A 22,993-nucleotide genomic window follows, 5' to 3' on the forward strand; every position below is an offset into this window, starting at 1 on the left:
CCGGGTCAAGGAGCGAGCCGGCGAGTGGGGGGCAAGGCTTCGAGGCAACGGTGAGTAAAGGACCTCCATGCATGGATGTATGCTCTCTGCGCTACCATGCTAACTGTCGTAAAGTTCAATCGCAGAACCGCTGGTAGCAGAAAAAGAAGCGTCAATTACGGCGTTTGTCGTTATTGTGAGGTTAATGATTGATCCAGCATTGTCATTCCTGGTACATTTTGCGAGGAGGGCAAAGGACTTTGGTGTCATCTTGGTCGGCATATCGCTAAGCCTATACTAGGTTCGTCCTGATGGCAAAAGACGTGGTTTTAGGCAGGGGAATTAAAAGGCGTTCACCGTTAGAAACCAGCCCACATCACTTAGGTGACATTTATAAATTGGTAGCACTTTGTGCGGGAGACATGCAGACGTCACAGTAATTGTTTTATGCTTCATAACCTCTGAGCATGGCTTCGTTGCTTGGATAAAACAAGTGGCTGCCATTACTCGTCTCCCCAGCTGAAATTTTACGATAACGATGCGCGAAGGCTTTCGAGCGTCATTGATTCTTTGAGAGAGCACACAGATACATCATTTTGGATATTGCTGCAAACTGCAAATTCTTCGTTGCCCCTTCTGTGTTCGAGGCACCGCGCCCTGTCATAGATTCTACGCGGATCACTGAAGCCATTGTCAGCCAAGTTGGATTCAACGGATCCAATCCCAACTTTGCGTTTAGTTGAGTGCATCATCACGGTAACGATGAAGAGTCTGCTGCTGCGTTCCTGACTAAAGACTGACCACCATGTTGCCCACCCACGCGCACAGGGGCGACCGGCCACACCGCAATCTGAACACTGTGGCATGCGCGTAATAACCGAACTATATAGGTCCTGCGGGCACGTACACATCCGCTAGATGACGCATCACGGGTCAACCCAAGCGGCCTAAGGCCCATATGTCTGGAAGAATGGGTCACTTCAGAAGCTACTCCAAGGAGCACTGAATAACTATCATCATCAGCCTGGCTACGCCCACTGCAGGACAAAGGCCTCTCCCATACTTCTCCAATTACCCCGGTCATGTGTTAATTGTTGCCATGTTGTCCCTGCAAACTTCTTAATCTCATCCGCCCACCTAACTTTCTGCCGCCCCCTGCTACGCCTCCCTTCTCTTGGAATCTAGTCCGTAATTAACCCTTAATGACCATCGGTTATCTTCCCTCCTCATTACATGTCCTGCCCATGCCCCCCCCCCCCCCCATCTCGTTTTCTTGATTTCAACTAAGATGTCATTAACTCGCGTTTGTTTCCTTATCCAATCTGCTCTCTTCTTACCCCCGCCCCCCTTAACGTTACACCCATCATTCTTCTTTCCATAGCTCGCTGCGTCGTCCTTAGTTTAAGAAGAACCCTTTTCGTAAGCCTCCAGGTTTCTGCCCCGTAGGTGAGTACCAGTAAGACACATCTGTTATACACTTTTCTCTTGAGGGACAATGGCAACCTGCTGTTCATGATCTGAGAATGCGTGCCAAACGCACCCCAGCCCATTCTTATTCTTCTGATTATTTCGGTCTCATGATCCGGATCCGCGGGCACTAGCCTTAAGTAGATGTATTCCCTTACCACTTCCGGTGCCTCGCTACCTATCGTAAACTGCTGTTCTCTTCCGAGACTGTTAAACATTACTTTAGTTTTCTGCAGATTAATTTTTAGACCCACCCTTATGCTTTGCCTCTCCAGGTCAGTGAGCACGAATTGCAATCGGTCCCCTGAGTTACTAAGCAAAGCAATATCATCAGCGAATCTCAAGTTACTAAGGTATTCTCCATTAACTCTTATCCCCAATTCTTCCCAATCTACGTCTCTGAATACCTCCTGTAAACACGCTGTGAATAGCATTAGAGAGATCGTATTTCCCTGCCTGACGCCTTTCTTTATTGAGATTTTGTTGAGATTTGTTTATTGAGATTTTGTTTATTGAAATACGGTGGCTGTGGAGCCGCTATAGATATCTTTCAGTATTTTTACATACGGCTCGTCTACACCCTGATTCCGTAATGCCTCTATGACTGCTGAGGTTTCGACTGAATCAAACGCTTTCTCGTAATTAATGAAAGCTATATATAAGGGTTGGTTATATTGCGCACATTTCTCTATCACCTGATTGATAGTGTGAATATGGTCTGTTGTTGAGTAGCCTTTACGAAATCCTGCCTGGTCCTTCGGTTGACAGAAGTCTAAGGTGTTCCTGATTCTATTTGCGATTACCTTAGTAAACATTTTGTAGGCAACGGACAGTAAGCTGATCGGTCTATAATTTTTCAATATACGCAATGTATACGCAATGCCTCATGACCTCGAGCGTACCGGAATCTTGGAAGAACGCCAACATAATCTTAATCCATAATTAAGGGGACGCCAAAGACTTGAAGAACTATAAGGAGCTTTTAATACAGGATTTTAGTGGCTCAGTGGCTATGACGTTGCGCTGCTGAGCACGACATCGCGGGTTCCTATCCCACAAATGGCGGCCGCATTCGGATGCAGGCGGAACGCATAAACGCCCCTCCGCCCTGCTTTGGGAGCACGTTATCAGAAAGACCAGGCGGTAAAAATTAAATCGGAGCCTTCCACTATAAACGGCGTTCTTTATAACTTACTCTGCAGTTTCAGGACGTTAAAACCCATAACTTGATTAAAATTTTCAAGTTCAATAATGCGTTCGTACTTTATATATACCCTTTTAGCGCATTCAGGAAATACAGTCGGGCAGCTATTCAAGATATGCCAGACAGGATTGCGTGCCGAGCTTTCCCTGCACAGTGAGCGCACACACGTGCCAAAAGTGTTGAGATAAGCGCCGATAAGAACGCCAGGTGAACCGCTTGTTCTGCCGTGTGGCAGGAAAGGCAGCTACGAACCTATTATCAGCCCCGTTGCCGATGCTGCGTTATCGAGGAGAGCCAGAGTAGAAAACTCGCTCCGGTTTCGGCGAGTCGCCGTGGTCCGCGATGTGCGAAAGAAGCGAATAGCCTCTCCGACGGATCCACGTTACTCTTTCCACGTAAGTTGTACGCTTGCTGCTGTTGCAAAAACCACGCGGCTAAACCATGCTAACGTTGCTGTCCTCTCAGCCCGTCTCGCAACGGCAAATATTTGTCGAGGGCGCAGAGATAGGGAGATACAACTAGGGAGTTCAACCACTACTTTCTATAAGAAAACAAGGCGATATTTCTCTCTTCCTTCCTTTCGTAATGAGAGGCTGCAGAAGATACTGAATAAATCGTCATAATTATTTTTTGATGAAAATTCATTCTCACTGCGTGAAGTTATGTAGCCTGAGGTATATTGGAGTTATGTGTACTTCCGTCAAACTGTATGTCTTGAACCTACAATAGTGAAAATGAACTGATTTGTAGGTATTTCTGAACTAAATATTTTCTTTCTTCCTTTCTTTCATACGACACGCTTTTAATCATTGTAAGTATTTGCTGGTTTCCTTATCGCGGACGAGCGGCACTGAACTTCATGACAGGTGACTGATTATGGGCTCGGGCCGTAGATTGGTGCGTTGTGTGTATACCAATCTGAAAATAAACTGAAGGTGTTGTTTCTGGATCTATAGACGACTGTAATACTCGGTATTGCAGCAACTGTAGCGCTTTTGCGAAGAGGCATCAAGACCGGCATTTCCGAGTGATTCAGTAGTTACGCCGCGAGCGTCGGCGTAACCGAGCGAACGAGCCCAGCGAAAGATGAGAGCGAACGCGAAGCGTAGTGGGGGGTAGATGAATAAAACTGCGACAGGGAAGAGAGCGCGAGGAGGAGGGCGCAGCAGAGCCATGAGGACGAAGGAGGAGGAAGGTATGGCGAAAGAGTGAGAAGAAAAGCATAGTGCTGCTCACGAGGGGCTTTGCCGCGATGGCTACTAGATAGCTCCAGAGTAGCGTGCATCGTCTGCATGGAAACAAAGCGCTGCATGAGCGGAGGTTGTCTGCAGCGGCTGCTGTGAATCGCGCCCACGCGTCACCCACGCGCTTCCTCTCGCGATCTCGCGATCTCACGATTAGCGAGGCAGTCCCGCCGCAGTTCGCGCCGTTCGCAACGTGCCGTACGAGACAGATTGTCCACGCCAGCCAATATATCGCCATATGAAAGCACACAGCTGCGCTCAAATATCGCACTAGGGAGTATCGTAATCGTCGGTGATATTTTTTATATAACTCCGCATCCCTTTAAAACACTTACATGAAGCAGCCGCCACTTTGTTTTTTATTATTTATGTTTTTCAAGGAATAACATGACGTGCCATAAGCCTTCAAATCCCATGAAATGCAATTCATGAAATGCAATGGAGTCTTAATATAGTGTATACTCAAGTGTACTGTATACTTGGTGCAAACGGCTATCACTGCTTTAGTTGCTTATGCGATGCTGCGGAAGATATTGGAAGAATGTGTGACAACTATTATTTTTTTCGATGAAACTGAAATGCTACTTAGTGAAGTTATGCGGCCTCAGATGTGCCGGATGCTTTCTTCTTTTTTTTTTTAGATCATACGGAATTTTTAAAAATCACGTACGGCAGCTATAGCACAATTCTAGTCATTGAGCTGGATTACTCAAAAAGGCGGACATTACATGCACGAGAATTCGAAAAGCATAATCAACTATTTAGGAAAAACGCTACTTAATTTTTGAATTAATTACTTCACAGCACATATTGCAATTTACGAATCTTAGCCAGTGAGTTCTCAAGACATACATTGATACATACATTGATGCCCCACTTATAACGAATGTTCTGGATGACTCAAGTTTCGACATAATCACTCCCAAGGGACTCCAGTTTCAACCTAATCATTCCTAAGGTGTGCAACGAAATACATAGGCGTTACAGTAACTTTCGTGCTTCAATGCATAAAACGGCGGTTTGTTGAAAAGGTAAGTGGAATAATGGTGCATATTTAGCGCAAGTTTCACAACGCATATGTCGAAATCCGTGCTATCCATAGAAGTCGTTGCAAGTGGATATGCCTTGCAAGTAAACCAGTTACAATTCGTAAATTCCAATGCGCGCCGCAAAGTGGCGAAATTAAAAGTTAATTGGTGGAATTTCCCAAATCACTCTATTATGCATCTCGATTTCTTGTGCGAGTAACTTACTCCGCTTCGAGTAATCTAGTTAAAGGACTACAATTACGCTATCTATAACAAGCCATTTCTTAATATTTCGTATATTCGAGGAAAAGAAAAAGAAAGGATATTGATGTATTTTGCCGTAGAAAGGCGCCTGAGCAAGGCTTCAACTCAGAAATAGTGCGTTGCAACTGCGGACCGCTGATTTGCAATATCTTTAAACTAACATTAATTGCCTTGCGTGCTTACCCGAGTACTGAAATTTTCATCGTTGAACACTTACTGTGCCGCTAAATCACTCCTTGCAGCACTAACTGAGTTCATATATATTAACTGTTGGGAATTTTCTTTGTCTGTTAGGCGACTTTGTGTTAGAAATTGAATAAAGATGTCCTTCTTTCCTACTCCTGAGAAGAACCCACCATTTCGGCTCCTAAGTAAGAAACGATAGCAGCAACTTTGCAAGCATTATTTGGCTCTGTAATGTGCGCCGACAACACTTAATTGAAGTCAGCGTTAAATTAATTAGCTCACGCTAGAGATTGTTTACGTTAAACTGGTTTGCCTAGCGGTCTAATAACGAATTTTTTCGGCATCAGTAACCACCAGATATGTGACTGTAACCGTTTTCCCACCTCCTTTGTGTCTATTACTGATACGAGAGATATTGAAAATGCGCTTGGAGTACATGTCGTGACGGGATATCTACATTTGTGTTTTCAGTGCTTGATGCCCCCATTCTTTTCTGTAACGCCCTACGGGCTCTGAAAGGATTTAAATAAATAACAATACGGATTCATCTGACCCTAGTAAGGAGGTGACGCTGATCAAAACATTCAATTTAGGTCCAATGTACTGCACTATTAATTTCATCACCGTTTCAATTGCCACAAATGCCATGAGGTTCACTAAAATACTATGGAAACGGGAATAAAAGCAACAACTAGGTAAATACCAATAAGAAGAGATCACAGGCACTGATCGTCTCCGTGATTGTCTCTTCTTTCTCTTCTTTTTCCGTGTTGCCTTTGCCTAGTTGGTGCGATGACAGATCAGGAACATGTACCAACTCGGCAAGTTCTCGCTACTGGAGGAATGTGTGTCTCGATTTGTTTTACTGTGTACTCTCTTGAAGCTCATACTGGATTATGGCAATGTGATTAGCTCGTAAGTGATTAGATGTAAGCTCACACTGATATACTGTTATTCGCGACATATTCAATAATCATTCTGATGAAATTGTTACTCAGTGATTGCAACTAATTCTTCTTGTTCATAAAAAAAAATCGGTGCGGAAGAAATTCCGCCAGAACCCACCTCACAGTGAATGTTGAAATTAATGCAATTGGCATTAAATAAATGTAGCGACACACCGTATTGCCACCGCCAAAGCGCGTCATGCATGAGGCGTGTACTGCAGCCCGACTCCTCTTAGGCGTTTCCCTCTTAAGGCCCTAGCTCCCTCTGGACACGCAATGCCGTCTTGCGGCGCAGCCACTAAGTCCGCGCGGGGCCTTCGAAATGCGTGGCGCGCCGGTGCGTGCGAACGCTGAGAATTGTTCTCTCGTTGCGCCCGCGCGTTCATGGCGCTGAGCTAAAGCACCGGGCTGCTGTGCCTGAGGAACCTGTGTGACGCAGCTTCGATTCGGTTCAGTACCGGAAACGTTATAAAGGATTTTTTTTTCATTGAAGAGCGGCGGGAGATAGGTTAGATACGGACTTACTTACATGCATACATACAGACAGACTTACGGTGGAAAACTGGGCTAGTTCTATTTCTGATTTTAGCGTCTTCCCTGTCCAGTTCTCTTTTACTCTCAAGATAGTTTTCTGTTTGTTCCGGGGCGCTGGAAATGCATCAGTTAACACATACAGACGTACCGCGAAGCGGGTGAAGTTTCCCAAGAATGTTAATGTCGTTAAAAAGATAGGACTATTCCCACTGACAATGTTCTGATTGAACAATGAACAATAATCGGTATTCCTCGTGAGACGGGCTTCTGATGCAATATCTTCCTGCAGATAGTTTCACTCCATACCACGATTTACGGCCATTCCAACGTTATCGGAACTCGCAGAACAGCTTTGTTATGAAGCTCGCGTGACGCACGACCCACATAGATGCGCTTTTCAATCTTACATTTGTACTGTGGTGGGACGCATGCGTGAGTTGTTGGTCACGTACAGAGTTTGAGCGAGTCGTTCTGGTAAGCTCGCTATTGCTTACCATCTCTATCAATATCCAAACAAGGCATACAGGTTCTCCCCCCTTAGTGAGGTAAGCATTGCATAAAGCGTGGCCGTAAAACATACCGCACCCGACGTTGTCGCGTTGTTCCCGTTGTCTGTCGCGTTGTTCATTAAAATAGACGCGCCCAACTTGACCCATTCCCATGCCTGCAACAACTTGTGCGAGCGAGTTTTGTCGACGTAAGCCGAGCACGCAATTTTCTTTGCCATCGTTGCAGGTCCTAAACGTGCTTTGAGGGGCGTTATACCAGCACTCGAGCAGGATATCCACTCATATCAACTCTCACTATCAAGCATATCAACTCCCACGTTGCGAGGCCACTTCACCGACTTTACTGTGTCACTTGTGGCTGTATTTCGTTTCCACTGATGCTTATTCGTTCATTTTCTGAACGACTGACAGTGCCACGTCCAACGCTTGCGGTGCGAAGAGAGAGTGGGAAAGAGAGAGATTGGCATATGACAAGGCGGGCATGGGTTGGAAAAAGCACCACCAATAAGGCAACCCGGTGGCTGTGGTCATACGAAGGTGTGCTAGTTCGATTATCTTAGCAGTATACACTCACATTGCAACTAATGAGTCCTGACTAGAGGTGAATGTCCTTCGAACTCTCGACATGCCTGGAGAATAAATAATTTCGTACTTATCTCGCTATCAGTACAACGTAAGTATGGTGAGAAATATAGAGGTGTTTTTGACGGAGATCACTATTTTGACAATAAGGATAACGAGGCATCATTCAGATGATCCTACTACATTTAGTTGAGCGCTTCGTTTATAAATGGTGTGAAGCAAGGAGAAGCCAGTTATGTTTATCGGGAGGCACTGTTATAAAGTTCGCTGTCCCTTTTGTGTTCAGTGACACAAAGACAGTGAAACGACTGTTGAAAAATTAAGGTAAATACATTCAGTTCAGGGGCGCTATAACGTAACGAAATTTCACTCTTTTATTCTAATTCCGCAATCAGTCCTCCATGATGAGAGAGAGAGAGAGAACAACTTTATTGAAAATGCCTGCAGAATCGGTTAGGCTCCCTCCACGCAGGGAGGACAAGCTTTTACCGCGACGAGGCCACTACGTCAGTCTCGTGTGTTGTGCTCCTCGAGGTCTTGGTCCCTCGCTACTTCCGCGGATCCGAGAGGGCCGCCGCCCCCTTCCTGGGGGTGCTGCCCCCCTTCTCCTCGGTTTCGCGCCGTCGCTGCCTCTCTAGAGCTGCCGAGACCTGCTGGACGGCCTTGAGTTGTCTCTTGATCATAGCTCCTTGTTGCATCCTCTAGCTGCGGCGGGATCGTCGTCTTCTCGCTGGCTTCTCGCGGATTTACGCTACAGTCCCAAATGATGTGAGCCGCGGTGGCTCTCTCCTTCGCGCACAGTCTACACACGTCACTCGCGTGCTCGGACACACGTGCTTAGCTAGCACCGGGATGAGCAGGGACCCCGTCTGTAACTGTCTGTATAACACTGCCTCCTTCCGAGTAAGCCCCGGGTGAGGTGGCGGCATAGTCTGTCTGTTCAGTCTGTACCACTTCACTATTTCGTTGAAGGTGGTCATCTTGTCCTTGGCACTGCACCGCGACCAACACTCCGCGTCGGCCGTGCTAGCAGCTGCGCGGTTGGTTAGTCCTCGCGCGGCCGAGTTGGCTGTCTCGTTGTGGTTCACGTTCCCGCGTTCCGACACGTCACTGCCCATGTGGGCCGGAAACCACTTGATCACCACAACACTTCTACGTCCGATGTCTTCGGCCTTGCGCCAGTATGCAAGCGGCCTCACTACATACCCTACCCTTGGCGTAGTTCTTCACTGCCATTCTTTAGTCACACAACACTATAGTGCATCCGGGGTCGGAGACGGCCAAAGCGATGGCCACCTCCTCCACCCGTTGCGCTTCTCGAGTCCGGACGCTCGCCGCGGTCTTCGTTGCACCCGTCGATGCCCCGACAACCACCGCAGCGTATGCGTCGCTGCTCCCTCGATACTCCGCCGCGTCCACGTAGACGGCGCCTTCTTCTCTGGCGTGGAGGTCCACGAGAGCCCTGGCCCTCGCCAACCTCCGCTCCTTGTTGTGCTCGGGGTTCACGTTCCTCGGGATCGGGAAGACGCTGAGCTTTCTGTTGATGCTATCCGGTATAGGTACGTCTTTCTGCTGCTTGCCTTCCCTCGGCTCGAGGCCAAGGTCCCGCAGTATCTGCCTTTTGGTTCTCGTTTCAGAGAGATGCTCGAGTTGTGCCGTTCTCTGTGCTTCGGCTATTTCGTCCAGCGTGTTGTGGACTCCCAGCGCCATGAATTTTTCGGTGCTCGTGCTCCCGAGGAGACCGAGTGCCGCCTTATACGCCTTGCGTACGGTGGCGTCTATCTTGTTACGTTCGCTCGGCCTCCAGTTGTGGAAGGCGGCCACGTACGTCATGGGGCTAATTGCGAAGAATTGAACGAGCCTAGTCAGGCTCTCCTCCTTCATCCCCGCTCTTCTGTTGGACACCCTCTTGATGAGTCTCATTGCCGCGGCCGCTTTGCCCGCGAGATCGTTGACCGTTTCACCGTTGACTCGCTTTCGCTGGATGAGCAGCCCGAGCACTCGAATCTTCTCGACCTCCGGTATTACTTGTCCTCCCTCCGTCTTAACCGTGATCTTGGGACGCTCGTACTTGACTTCCATATTCTTTCTTTTCCTGCCCGCTCCTGTCGGTGGAATCACCAGCAGTTCTGCCTTAATTGGCCAGAGAGCAAACGAGTCCAGACCCGTCCAGCTGCTCCTCGATGGCGTTGACCGCTTCTTGCAGCGTTGTCTCGATGTGTCCGTCGCTTCCTCCCGATACCCATAGCGTAACGTCGTTGGCGTAGATGGTATGCCAGACTCCCGCTACTCTTTCTAGCCGGTTGGCCACCCCGATCATCACGAGGTTGAAGAGTAGCGGGGAGATCACCGAGCCCTGCGGAGTTCCGACGCTGTCCAGCTTCTTCTCTTCGAGCTACAGGTCTCCCGCGCAGATTTCGGTGGCCCGTTCCGTCAGGAAGTCTTTGGTGTACTGGTATGTCCTCCTGCCCATATTTAGCCTGGATACTTGGGCCAGGATAGCCGAGTGCCTCACTTTATCGAAGGTGCTCTGCAAGTCTAGCCCGAGTGTGGCTCTGTTGTCCTTGGTGCCCGCCGTATCGTCGATGATCTCGTTCTTCAGTAAGATCATGGCGTCTTGCGTCCCGAGCTTGTTCCGAAACCCGATGATGGAATTTGGATAAAGCCCCGATTCTTCCAGGTAACGCTGCCACCTGTTCATGAGAACGTGCTCGAGGACCTTTCCCATGCACGAAGTGAGCGACATCGGCCTGAGGTTCTCTATGTTGGGCGGCCTGCCAGGCTTGGGGATGAGGATCGTCTTGGCTGCTTTCCATTGCTTGGACAGCCTTCCTTCTTGCCAGCACTTGTTGTAGAAGTTCATGAGCGTTTCGATGGCCGCTTCGTTGAGGTTCTTGAGCACTCTGTTGGTCACTCGATCGGGACCCGCGGCGGACCTGCCATTGAGATCCTGCAGGGCAACTCTGACTTCACACGTCTGGATGTCTCGATCTAGCGTCTCGTTCTCGTTGCCTTGGTAATCCGAGTGTCTTTCCGTGGGGGTGGTCGGTAGGTACTTGGCGTCCAAGCGCCGCTTGACCTCGTCCTCCACGTGTTCGCAGATTGCCTTATGTAGGACCCTGGCCAGGTTGTTGTGTTGGTGGCCCTTGGTCCTGGTTTCGTCGAGGAGGTGCCGCAGCATGTTCCACGTCTTGCCCTTGTGCATCTGTCCGTCGGCTTCGTTGCAGGCCTAGTTCCACTGTTGGGTGCATAGCACCCTGCAGTGGACCTCGATCTGCTTGTTGAGCTCGGCGATCTTCTCCCTTAGACTTTGGTTGGTTCGTCGCTTCTTCCACCTCGCCTTTATTTACTGCTTGGCTTCCATCACGTGGGCCAGCAGACTGTCCATCTTGTCTATCCGTTCGTCGGTCTCCAGCTCTTTGGTGGCTCCTTCCGTCGTCTCAACGACGTTGGCCGCCCATTGCTCGATGTCCGTAATGTCCAGTTGCACCGCAGGTAGCGCCTTTCGAAAGGCGTCCCAGTCCGTAATGCGATGCTTCCTTATGCCGGTGTTGCCTTGGCCTTCGAGTGGTACGACGACCTCCACGATCTAGTTATCGCTACCCAGCTCTTGGCCCGTGTTTCTCCATTTCGCTTCTCTCGATCCTCTGTCGGTTTTGACGAAGGTAAGATCCGGAGTGGTGTCTCTCGTAACCGATGTGCCGATCCTGGTGGGAAAGGCCGGATCCGTGATTAGGTGCAGTCCCACGTCGGTGGCGTCTTGCATCAGCTCTCTCCCCTTGACCGTCGTTCTGTGGTAGCCCCAGTCTTGGCTCGGAGCGTTAAAGTCTCCGCACACTACGAGCGTATTGCTCCCCGCGACTGAACTCGCCTTGTGGAATAGTGCCTTGAACTTGTGTTGTCCGTGGGACGGATTACTGTAGACGTTCACTAGGAAAGTGCTCTCCTTCCTCTTCTTGCCCGTGATTACTTCCACCGTGCCGTGTTCGATGCCGCTTCTGCCGATCATTCCGTGTTCCACGAAGGTGATCGCTTTCCTAACGAAGGTGCAGACCCTTGCACTTGGACGTGTCCCTTTTGCTCGGCGGGCTGTCGTGCGATCGGTATGATTGGTCAAAAAATTTTCTGGCCGCCCCGACTTCGCCTGTCTCTCACGCGACGTCCCGAAAACGGCGAAAACGCGCCATGTTATATGATGTTTGCACACTGATTATGCAGGATTAGACCGAACGAAAGGAAAATAATTATTTCTGATTCGACGCCTTTTTCGCCATAAAACTCTGCCATTGATCAAACGTTTTCGGGCTGCGTTCACTTCGCCTGTCTGTCACGCGACGTCACAAAACCGCGAAAACTCGCCGCGTCAAAGTACACGTTAAACACGCATTTATATGTCGATCAAAGCTGAATCTTTCTCTGAATAGCCGGAGACTGCCCCGTTCCGAAAGGAATAGAAGATGGTTACCCACCGATTGCTCTGGCACTAGCTACTCGGAGCGGCCGGGGAGCATGGATTCATTTGCGTATAACAAACATTTTTCCACGGCAGTATAACGTTATCGAGCCCTTTCGGCACGTATCCGTCATCACTTTGCGAGCTCTTCTTTGCTGAGGATTCATTCTGGCGGCATTTTTAATGTTCCATTGCACGCCGCCGCGGCTTCTGACTAGCCACTGCAAGCTAAGTATGGGGAAGTGGGTCAATCGCAGACTCTGGCACCATTCTCTCCGGCCGGCTACCTATACTTTGACTGTTTTGGCTCGGCCCCATCGAACCCTTCTCCCCTTGCACTTCCTCCTCGCCTCTTGTGAGCCAATTTGATAATGAAATCTGCTCAATGTATGCAATGCTATTCGCTTTGAAAGCAAAAGAAAGTGACATCCTATAAACGAGGAGCGCCTTTTATTGAGCTTTTCAAACAACCCTTCGGGTTACTGCCCGGTGCTTGCGTCAGTGGTTACGTAAATTTGACGTCAGGAGATTGGAATAAAAACGGATTTGAATAGTTTTACGTTATAAGACCCCAGTAGTTCTTCAAAGTGAAATCATACATATGATGCTATTGTTAATGTAACTATAGGTGAATCCTGTGAGAACCATAACCGCGCTCCTAAATGATAATCGTTCTTTCTAAGAGTACGCGGGACAAAAGACGTCTCTGTGACGCTCTGCTGGATCCCGTCACTGAACTGGCAGACAGCACTACATGGCGTAGCAGCGGAGACAGTGCTATAAGAACTTTACGTAGTATATATTTGGTGCTTTGCATTGATTTTGTATATATTCTTTACCACAAAATGAAAAGGAAATGTATAGAGATTTAAAAGCTAATATCCGTTGTGCTTTCCTTGGATTCATTGTCTGTTGACCATATGGGGTCGTAACTAAAGAAAAATAAAGTTGCAGTCTCGCAAATAATACGAAGCAGTGACTCAATTAGTTGGAGCAATGTTGTGCACAGTAAGTCTTAGACTTCTTGCGGTATCGGCTTGAGTAAACATTCGAATAAATCAGCGCGAGCAATCTTCTTTAAAGAGAAAGAAAATTTAGTCAGTGATGCCTCTAGTCTGAATTGCTCTAATTTGTGTAGGTATCGCCCACCGTATGGTGGAGAAGCATATAGAGACACTGCTATTGCTTACTGCTCTTTTCTATCCTGACTTTCGTTTTCTTCCACTGGCTTTGTTTTGGGGGGGAGGTAAACTTGAAAGGATAATTTATGTAACTACAGTGTTTTCGTTTAACGCACCGAGGCAATGCAAGCAAAAAAAAATATCAGCATACTTCGGGCACTCTAAGTACATATATATGGTGCAGCTCAAGTAGCTTTAGACACCATTGCATGCTTGAAGATCACAACATTGCACTGAGATGCGTCGAATGTGCGGGGGGTCCGGTGCTATCAATTTAACAACAACAAAGAAAAATATCCATATAATTTCATGTTCAAGGTTTAATTAACGTACTTGCAGATCGCCTGCTTTTTCAGACCGTAGAAACAGATGTGCTTGAATTGACAAGGCGTGCAATGTGCAATGCATGAACAGCTGGTTCCTCACAGTGCACGTTTCATATGGTTACTTCTACTTGTTCCGTTTCAGGTACTCTGCACTACTGAGCTACGTCATGAGGGTGCTTGCAGTACTTTACACATTGTTAGGTATGTTGCATGCTGATTTATCGCACGGGTTTATCAAATGCGTTATAAGTTTTAGATAACCAGCGCAAAAATAGAGAGAGAAAGAAAAATGGCTACTTCAGGAAAGAAGTTCACTATAATGCGGATGCGGTAATGAGGCAGAAAAAGCTTTATGTCATTTTTTTATTCCCAAGTCTGACTGGTAGCGAGACTGGCAAAGACGACAGGGATATAGCTTTGTTTGTAATCGAAGAAGCATCTGGCGCTTTTTACACAGTATTTCGGACTAAATTATTCGATGCACTGCTGTAGCTGGCCGCCAAACTCAGGAACAGACTCAGTGACAATGCTTCTAAGCTGCGATTTCAGGTTTCGACCTTAGAGATCCATGCAAGATCGTTGACAGGGAAATATGCAGTATCCGGTTATAAACAACGCTTTTGGGATTCAGAATTTTCTTGTGAGTTAATAGCTTGCTGGTGCTGATTCTATTTGTAGCCTGAATATTCTTTAAATTATGCGTTAAGGCATGCTCGATTTGCAATGCCAGTACACTTAGCCTTCTGAGACTAATGCACATTCCGAAGAAGCACAGATGTGTGCAAAACAAGGACTAACTGTGCATATCGCCTTTCCCTTTGTACCTATTTCAAGGCATGTCTGTTTTAATGGAAACGTTTGCATGTCGCGTATTGATGGCAAAAATAATGGATTCCGTGTGGCACTCGAGGGTTATGTAAAATGGGCATGAGATAGAGATGTTACTCTGACTATGGCACCCATTTCTAGTGAATCTGAATTTGGTGTCATGAACACTTATCCTAAGACACTGGGAAACAGCGAATGCACGGCTTTTCCAAGCTCTCCAGCATCAGCTGAAGCAATTTTTTTACAATAACTGCACTTTGACGACACACATTTAACTTCGCAGGCTCATTGGCCATAACGTTCGCCCAACTTTCACCGAATTCGATCTTGGTGGCAGTTACAATTCTGTCGGTGCAGTGGTATAAATTCTGCGGCCTTCATAAAACACACCTACAACACTCCGAAGTGCTCGGATGCGTAGTTTACTGCATAGGTTGTAATTAACCTACATGCTTTGTACTTCTTCTACACGTTACCCATAACCCGCCGTGGTTGCTCAGTGGCTATGGTGTTGGGCTGCTGAGCACGAGTTCGCGGGATCGAATCCCGGCCACGGCGGCCGCATTTCGATGGGGGCGAAATGCGAAAACACCCGTGTGCTTAGATTTAGGCGCACGTTAAAGAACCCCAGGTGGTCAAAATTTCCGGAGTCCTCCACTACGGCGTGCCTCATAATCAGAAAGTGGTTTTGGCACGTAAAACCCCAAATATTATTATTATTATTTACGTTACCCATAACCTTTCCCTTATTTTCACAAAATAGAAGCTACGTACACCTTGTTTATTTCACTGAAGACACAAAGGAAACCGACTGCGAACCTCGTATAACACGAGAAAAAAATGGACAAAACTAGGGTTGAGTATTTGTATACAAAGCTCAGAGTTATGCCAGAAACGCTAACGTTTCGCCAGACATTACACTTAACACGCGCCCTATTTTCCCCAAATATAAGCTCGGTGGTACGTAGAGTTATCCGGGACATTGAGAAATATAGTTGATAACGGCCAAACAACGCCTTCGAGCACTTGCTTAATGAGTTTTTAGCAAAGCCCACAATGAACTGATGCTCTGAAAACTTTGCCCACGCATGACGCATAATATATCCATTGTTCGCTCAGAATGTCGACTTTGTGTTATTACCGATAAAAACACAATTAGGCTGGAGAAGACGCTGTCAGAATCCATGACGTCGCGGGCCAGTTGGTGTGGGAACTTGAAGGCAGCGTTGCCACCCGTGTTACGTGTTCGCGCCTTCTCTGGCTTGCCAAGCGTCGTCTCGCGGTAAGAGTAGTTCTTTTGTATTGCCCCCCACCCCCTCCAGAAAAGTCCTGTTGGGGGTGGGGAGCAATTTTTAGACCTACGGCGTTCGATCGTCAGGCTTCTGACAACAAACACTGTAGGATATATAACCGTGTCCACCGTGTTATGCTAATATATTTTTTTTTCGTCGAACAGCTTGGCTAACGTTGCTGGGACACACGGTATGCGTGTATGCTCAAATACCATAGGGCACGTTTCGTTTAGTAACTCGCCTTCGTTGTTGATGTTTCGTATATTCTTTTTGTTTCACTCTTGTACGTGTTACGCTGATATGCGCGGAAGTCTCTTATTACTTACTTATTTTTCTAAAAAAGAAACGTATTTTTTTTTCGTAGAATTGATATGGAGCAACTGGCGGAGCGCGCCGATTCCAATCTCTACAATCAGGCCCCAATATAACGCTATAGCCAGGGCGGCTAAAGCTATTATACGCTTACCCACCTACCGTTCCGGGCGTCTTTCGTTGATCATTGGAAACAGGGAGCGCCGTACTGCGGTCCTGCTGCGAGCCTTCGTCACCTTGGCGCCCCACTGCCGATGACGAGGACGAGTACGTGGAACTGAGTCCCGCGGAGATCGAAGACGTGAACCGAGCCTTCAGGCGCTTCCTCGACGGAGCGGCGGCGTACTCCAGCGACGACGGCGCAGCGCCAGCTCCCATTACGATCGCCGGTCTGGTGGGCGTCTTTGAAGTTGCCCGGAACCTGGCTCACCTGCGACCGCGCTCACCCCAGGTATACACTCGTGTGCTCGTGCAAGAAACGGGAAACTCTGTGCTCTTATATCGCATTGGATTACGAAAACAACGTATACTCCTTACTTAGGTTATTCTTTAGATCTGCAATAGATCCCCATAGATCTGCAATAAATTGAAGCAAATAAGGCTTTTAGTGGCATTGTAATGCGCTAGATAAAAAAGAAAGTAATGTTCTTACCTCCACTTCACTCTGATTATAAATTCTGCTTTCTTAATTTGAAGCGGATTGTATAAAAGCGATATTCCCAACGTGAAGAGATTAAAAAAAAAGAAGCAATGCTGTAAAACACTACTAACGGTCGACTGCGACGTAAATTAATGCTCGCCAAGGTTGCAGGTGAGAGACAGGAAGTCACCATTGCACGAAATGGTGAGATCGAATTCTTCAGGCCACAGCGAAGCGTCTCGGGTAGATTAAAAAGATTGTCTTTAAGCAGATGTCATTGCCTCGTCTAGGATTCGAAAGCGACTCGGTGGTACGAAACGTAACGCAGCGTAGCATAAACTTAAAGTCGCAATACACAAGACAAATCGCAGTGAAGCGAAACACTAAAAAAAAACATTGATTGAATAAAAAGAAATCACCCCCGCACTACGCGCCAACTATTTCGCATGATTCCGCCACGTTGAGGCCGTCGACCCAAGCTTCCTGATCTACACGAACGCCAAAAATGGAAGCGGCAGACCTTCGGACGAGCCTGCGCGAGAGCCCGTGGTTACTTTGCGCCACGACGGGGACTTCCGCGCTGTGGCCAAGCACCTGGACCGCGACCAGACCCTCTATTTCGTTGTCCATGGCTACCGCAGCAAGGGCTCCGCGCATTGGGTACAGCGAATCAAGGACGAAATACTCGCCGTGGTACGTATACCCTTACCGTGCGTGCTCGACAGGTGGTTCTCGGTGAAATTCAAGGACTATGCGTAAGCAAAAGCTTGTTTCGGTAACAACGACTATTTTGTCTCACTTAGCTTTCTTTCTTTCTGAAGAAGCTGCAAAACCTGGTCCAATAGTCAGCGAAAGTGGTCGTCATCACATATCATTCCAAGCCTGTAGCTAAACCTATACCTCCAGTTGTCATTGAGCGTCGTATTTATCAATATTTTATACGATAAGTATTTTCGCTTTCTCGCTTCCTTGGATTGTTGAAAATGGAAGACATTCGACGCTCTGCCCAGCCCACCCTGGCTCTTAATCAGAAAACCCACCAGGGCTTCCGCGAAAGGAGGAAACAATGCTGTGCCGCTTACGCTTGGGCGTCGCATTCACCAATGCATAAACGTTTTTTATTGGACTGGCTGATAGCGCCGACTGCAATGCCACCATGGCCTCGCATATCGCAGCTACAAAAGGCCACAAAAGCGCTGCTGCGATATTTGAAAGCTACTGGATTGAGTCAGCGTCTGTGATCCAGACTGAATGACCGAACGATATCCCCAGTAGACTTTATCTTCTTTTAATTTTTCCGTCCCCTTTTCCCTTTCCCCATTGTAGGGTAGCCAACCGGGCTCAGTCCTGGTTAACCTCCCTACCTTTCCTTCATCATTTGCTCTGTCCCCCCCCCCCCTCCCCACTTTCCGAAATAAAAGCCCATCGACGCGCGCATTCTCTGTCTAAAGATGCATCGATAGTGCTCACGAAAATATAATAGGTATATATACTCATCCGAGAACGGCTCCAGGTGATATTCATTGCTGTTGTAATCCTAGCTTGGTCCTCTTCTACGTAGAGGCTGAATACATCGTTCAGTTCCGCTATGATCCCTGGAATATTCTAGGGACCATAGTGTTGCTACAGCTAACGTATATTTTTGCAGCTGAGGACAAGATCGCGGGTTTAACTCTCCACCACGACGGCCGCACTCCTATTGAGGTGGGCTGAAAAGACGCTTGTGTATTTAGATTTAGGTGTGCGTTAGAGAAGCACAAGGGATCAAAATTGACCCCAAGCCCTGCGCTTCGGCATGCCTCATAGCGGAAAATCAATCAATCAATCAATCAATCAATCAATCAATCAATCAATCAATCAATCAATCAATCAATCAATCAATCAATCAATCAATCAATCAATCAATCAATTTCAAAATTATTTATCGTATACATATTTAATTAGCAGTTAGTCACTTAATTATATATTTATTTATCAACGCGATATCCGATATCCGACATTTATTTATCAACGCGATATATACTCAGACCAGATTAAAGTATTGCCTTGCAACTCGAAAGAGCCTCATCGATCGCTCGACTTCTTGTCCGACCCACTCTCCGATCGCAGGAGGACGCCACCGTGGTCGTGGTGGACTGGTCGCGGGCCTCCCGGGTGGCCAACTACAGCCAGGCCGCGCGCAGCACGCGCACAGTGGCACGGCTCGCGGCCACCATGGTCAAGACGCTGGTGGATGCCGGCGTGCTGGTGCCCTCGCGCATCCACTACATCGGCCACAGCCTGGGTGCTCAAGCGGGGGGATTCTTCGGGCAGGACGTGCTCGCGCTGACGGGATCCAAAGTGGGAAGAATAACGGGTACGTACGTGGGCGCGACGCCGTTTCCAATGGGCGACGGTGCGTCTTGCTATGGCGAATTTACCTCACGGTATGCGAAGGAAGGAAGGAAGAAAGAAAGAAAGAAAGAAAGAAAGAAAGAAAGAAAGAAAGAAAGAAAGAAAGAAAGAAAGAAAGAAAGAAAGAAAGAAAGAAAGAAAGAAAGAAAGAAAGAAAGAAAGAAAGAAAGAAAGAAGGCTACAGGACTTCTTGTGACAACTGCAATATGGGGAAAGGCGATAAGGGACTTCAGCATGCAATTTATCTGTTGGTTTTGAATGCTTAGGTCAGGCGCTTTCTGGCCTAAAGCTAAGTGAAATAAATTTCAAATAAATATTTTTTATCGTAAAGGAAAATAATATCGGCGGACACGTTTAGTAACGTTGCCAGAAATTCATTTCTAGTGCTGTTTCCTAACTTGTTCATAATCAGTTCATTTTCTAACCAGTTTATTAATAATCTATTCATAAACAAATGGTAACTCTATATAACGTTATTATACAGACTTTCTTTTTTCATGATTATATATATTTATAGAGTGTCTGCGGAGTGTTCTTAAAGTGCAGAGAGTGTATATAATTTTTGATCAAGAAACCTGTACCTTTGGATACGTGTCTACCCCAGTCAACTCAATTTTCGCAAGGGATGCGCGAAGAAGTGGCAGGCTTTCGCATACCCTGCATGCAGGCCTCGACCCGGCCGGCCCGTTGTTCGAGTACTTCGACGCTTACGTGCGCAAAGAGCACGCCGACTTTGTGGACATCATCCACACCAGCATGGGCATGGGCTTCAATTTCTTCCGCGGTCGCCTGGGCATGACCACGGAATCGGGACACGTGGACTTCTACCCGAACGGGGGAAAGCACCAGCCCGGCTGCAAAAGCCTTGGCCGTATGTCTCAGAGGCTCCCTAAAGGCCTTCTATTCGAGAATTTTGCGCGTCTACTCGATCTTCTTCGGCTTTCCGCGTAAAGTGGGCCCTTCTTGGACGATTGTTCAATAGTGAACTTGGCCGATTCCGGAGATAGCGTAATGAAAAGTGGGCGGATCTCGGAGGCAGTGTAATCGGCGGTGTCGGGTGGATTACTTGACGCGTTGTTTGGCTTCCCGCGTGCTGCTGATTTGCCCCGCTGGCACGGAAATCGCTATGCTGTAAAAAAAAGTGTTGCAGAATATTAACAGTCCTAATGCATATGGGTGCTGGATATGCACAATTTTTTTTAAACCTTTGCCGTTAGGTATATGCACGTATACAGTGTGCAAATGAATTTCTATGTTGGAAACGCGCGCGGAATATGTAATCTTATGAGCGCTTTCGGCGCATAAAATATTCAAGCGCGGGGTAAAAATAAAGGCACAGAGCTGTCTATGGTCAGGAAGAGCACGTATTCAAGACAGAAACTACAAATACTTCCGCTTTAAGGGGAAGATTTAGCTCGGGGGCTTCTATCTAAATGCGTTGCAACGTAGAAATAGTTTTTCTCGGCAACCACTCCAGCGATTTTGATCAAATTTGTTGCATATAAAAGAAAAGGTTAAAATATTGTCAGATTAGGAAGCGGATTTTTTTTCTTTGTAAAAGTTGTTCGAAATCGCAAAATCTTGAAAAAAGTGAACCTAATAAGTTTACAACTCTAACTCAGCAATAAAAAATCATATCACAGTTCTGTAAACTGCGTATATTATTACATCTAAGGCGGACGATATTTACCTGCTATAAACCGCTCTGAAGAATACCACTATTATTTGAGTAGGGCTTTTGCCATACTCTTGTAAACACTGTAACAAATTCACGTTACCTGTAAATTATCATATAAAACTTGCCGCTTTAGAATGTCAAACACATGCTGTTTACAGAAGTATGATATCTGTTTTGGTACAAAATTACAGGTGCGTAAACCTCGTGCTTGTATTTTTTGATATCCATTATTGAAATATTAATCTGCAGTTCCTCGTGTTCGACTTAAGTAGCAATGTACGCTTGAAAACTAATGAGATGCTCATACTGAAAAGGCTGGCTACCTGTAGAAAAAAATAAAGGAAGGAAGGAAATAAATAAATAAATAAATAAATAAATAAATAAATAAATAAATAAATAAATAAATAAATAAATAAATAAGAAGAAACAAAGGCAAACTCCTAAACACTTACACGCCCCAATTTTTGCACGAACAGGAGCATTTGCCAACAGCCATTTTCCCCCCTAAAACGACCACTTACTAAAATTCTTCACAAAAAGATGCATTCCAGTCTAGCAGTTTAAGAGGTTTAAAGCGTGAACCGAGACAAGACGCACACTAAAGAGCTCAAGGTGGTCAGAATATTACCAGTGTGTCCTATAACCAGTGTGACGTTTTGATAGGTAGAACCTCACATCTTTTTTGTTTGTTTTTAAATTTCGGAGAAAAGGTGTTTTTGTGTTAATTCAAGTGCTGAACTTGTCCGCACTCTGCCTCCGCCTTAAGATCCCTCCATCGCTCCCCCACCTTGCATGCTCTCTTTACCCGACGCACTCGGTGTGAGGTAGCCTCTCTTTGGTCTCCACGTGCTTTCCTTTCTCTCTCTATTCTAGAGTTCACTGACCACCACGCAGTGAGCAACCGCGCAACTAATTCTCTTTCCTCCTTTCTCTTTTCCATTCACTCTTCCCTGCAAAAAAAAAAAAAAGGCCTGGACTGCTCCCATTCACGTGCCACATTGTACTACGCCAACTCGATCCGTACCTGCAGCTACCCGGCGCTGCCTTGCTACGACTACGGCGCCTTCGAGAGCCGCCGGTGCACTCCCTGTGACCGGACGCCCTGCGGTGTCATGGGGCACAACGCCAGTGCGAACTTGCGCGGAAGGCACTTTCTCAGCGTGTCCTCCCAGTACCCGCACTGCCCGGGCGGAGCCATGGCACGAACCGCTTCCCTGGTCCTAGTTCTCTCATCGTTTTTGAGTGTGTCCACGAGGTTTATTTACTGCTAGGTAACGAGACGGTTCGCGAGAGGACGATAGCTTACGTTGCGGCTGTGGATGCGCCGGAGCAGGGTTAAAGCTTCAGGGCTCGTACTGTGACCAGGAGAGTGGTACGGGTCGCATTAAGTTGAACGTCGTAAGTGCACGTGGCGGTCCGAGTGGAAGATTGCGCGACAGGGCCGAGTCATCACTGTTACGAAGACAATGGGGCCTTGAGAGGTGGGAAATGCGTTTCCAGTTATTGCGACGACGTCTACTGGATTCAGAGACATCCCACGATAATGTAGCGACGTTACCTCGATGTAGTGACCGCTCGCCTTTATTTTCAAGGTGTGTTAAAAATTTCTACAGGCCTACTACTTTCTCTTCATGGAGGGAATTCTGGATGAATACGGTACTTTTACAACTGCAATCTAGGTTGTAACAGCGCAAACACGTGCAACCACAAGGTACCAAGGACGAGACACAAACCCTGCATGTATCGCGCCAATCTAATATATATATATATATATATATATATATATATATATATATATATATATATATATATATATATATATATATATATATATATATATATATATATACCACCAGGGATACCTATTGCATTTTTACTATACTTGTTGAAAAAAGAAATAACAAAAGTCGCTGACTACTATTTATTTATCGAAACTGCATGTGAC

General features: G+C 46.8%; 1 protein-coding gene across 1 annotated transcript; it reads left to right on the forward strand.

Annotated features, from left to right (window-relative positions):
• LOC142579348 (pancreatic lipase-related protein 2-like) lies at positions 1 to 22,731 on the forward strand. Its single transcript, XM_075689441.1, has 7 exons — positions 1 to 50; positions 14,047 to 14,105; positions 16,534 to 16,787; positions 17,442 to 17,669; positions 19,086 to 19,332; positions 20,038 to 20,241; positions 22,018 to 22,731. The coding sequence occupies exons 2-7, from the start codon at positions 14,072 to 14,074 to the stop codon at positions 22,317 to 22,319; spliced, it is 1,269 nt and encodes a 422-aa protein (XP_075545556.1). The 5' UTR covers positions 1 to 50; positions 14,047 to 14,071; the 3' UTR covers positions 22,320 to 22,731.
• Positions 22,732 to 22,993: the final 262 nt, after the last annotated feature.

Source organism: Dermacentor variabilis, chromosome 4 (assembly GCF_050947875.1).
Source record: "Dermacentor variabilis isolate Ectoservices chromosome 4, ASM5094787v1, whole genome shotgun sequence".
NCBI lineage: Eukaryota > Metazoa > Arthropoda > Arachnida > Ixodida > Ixodidae > Dermacentor > Dermacentor variabilis.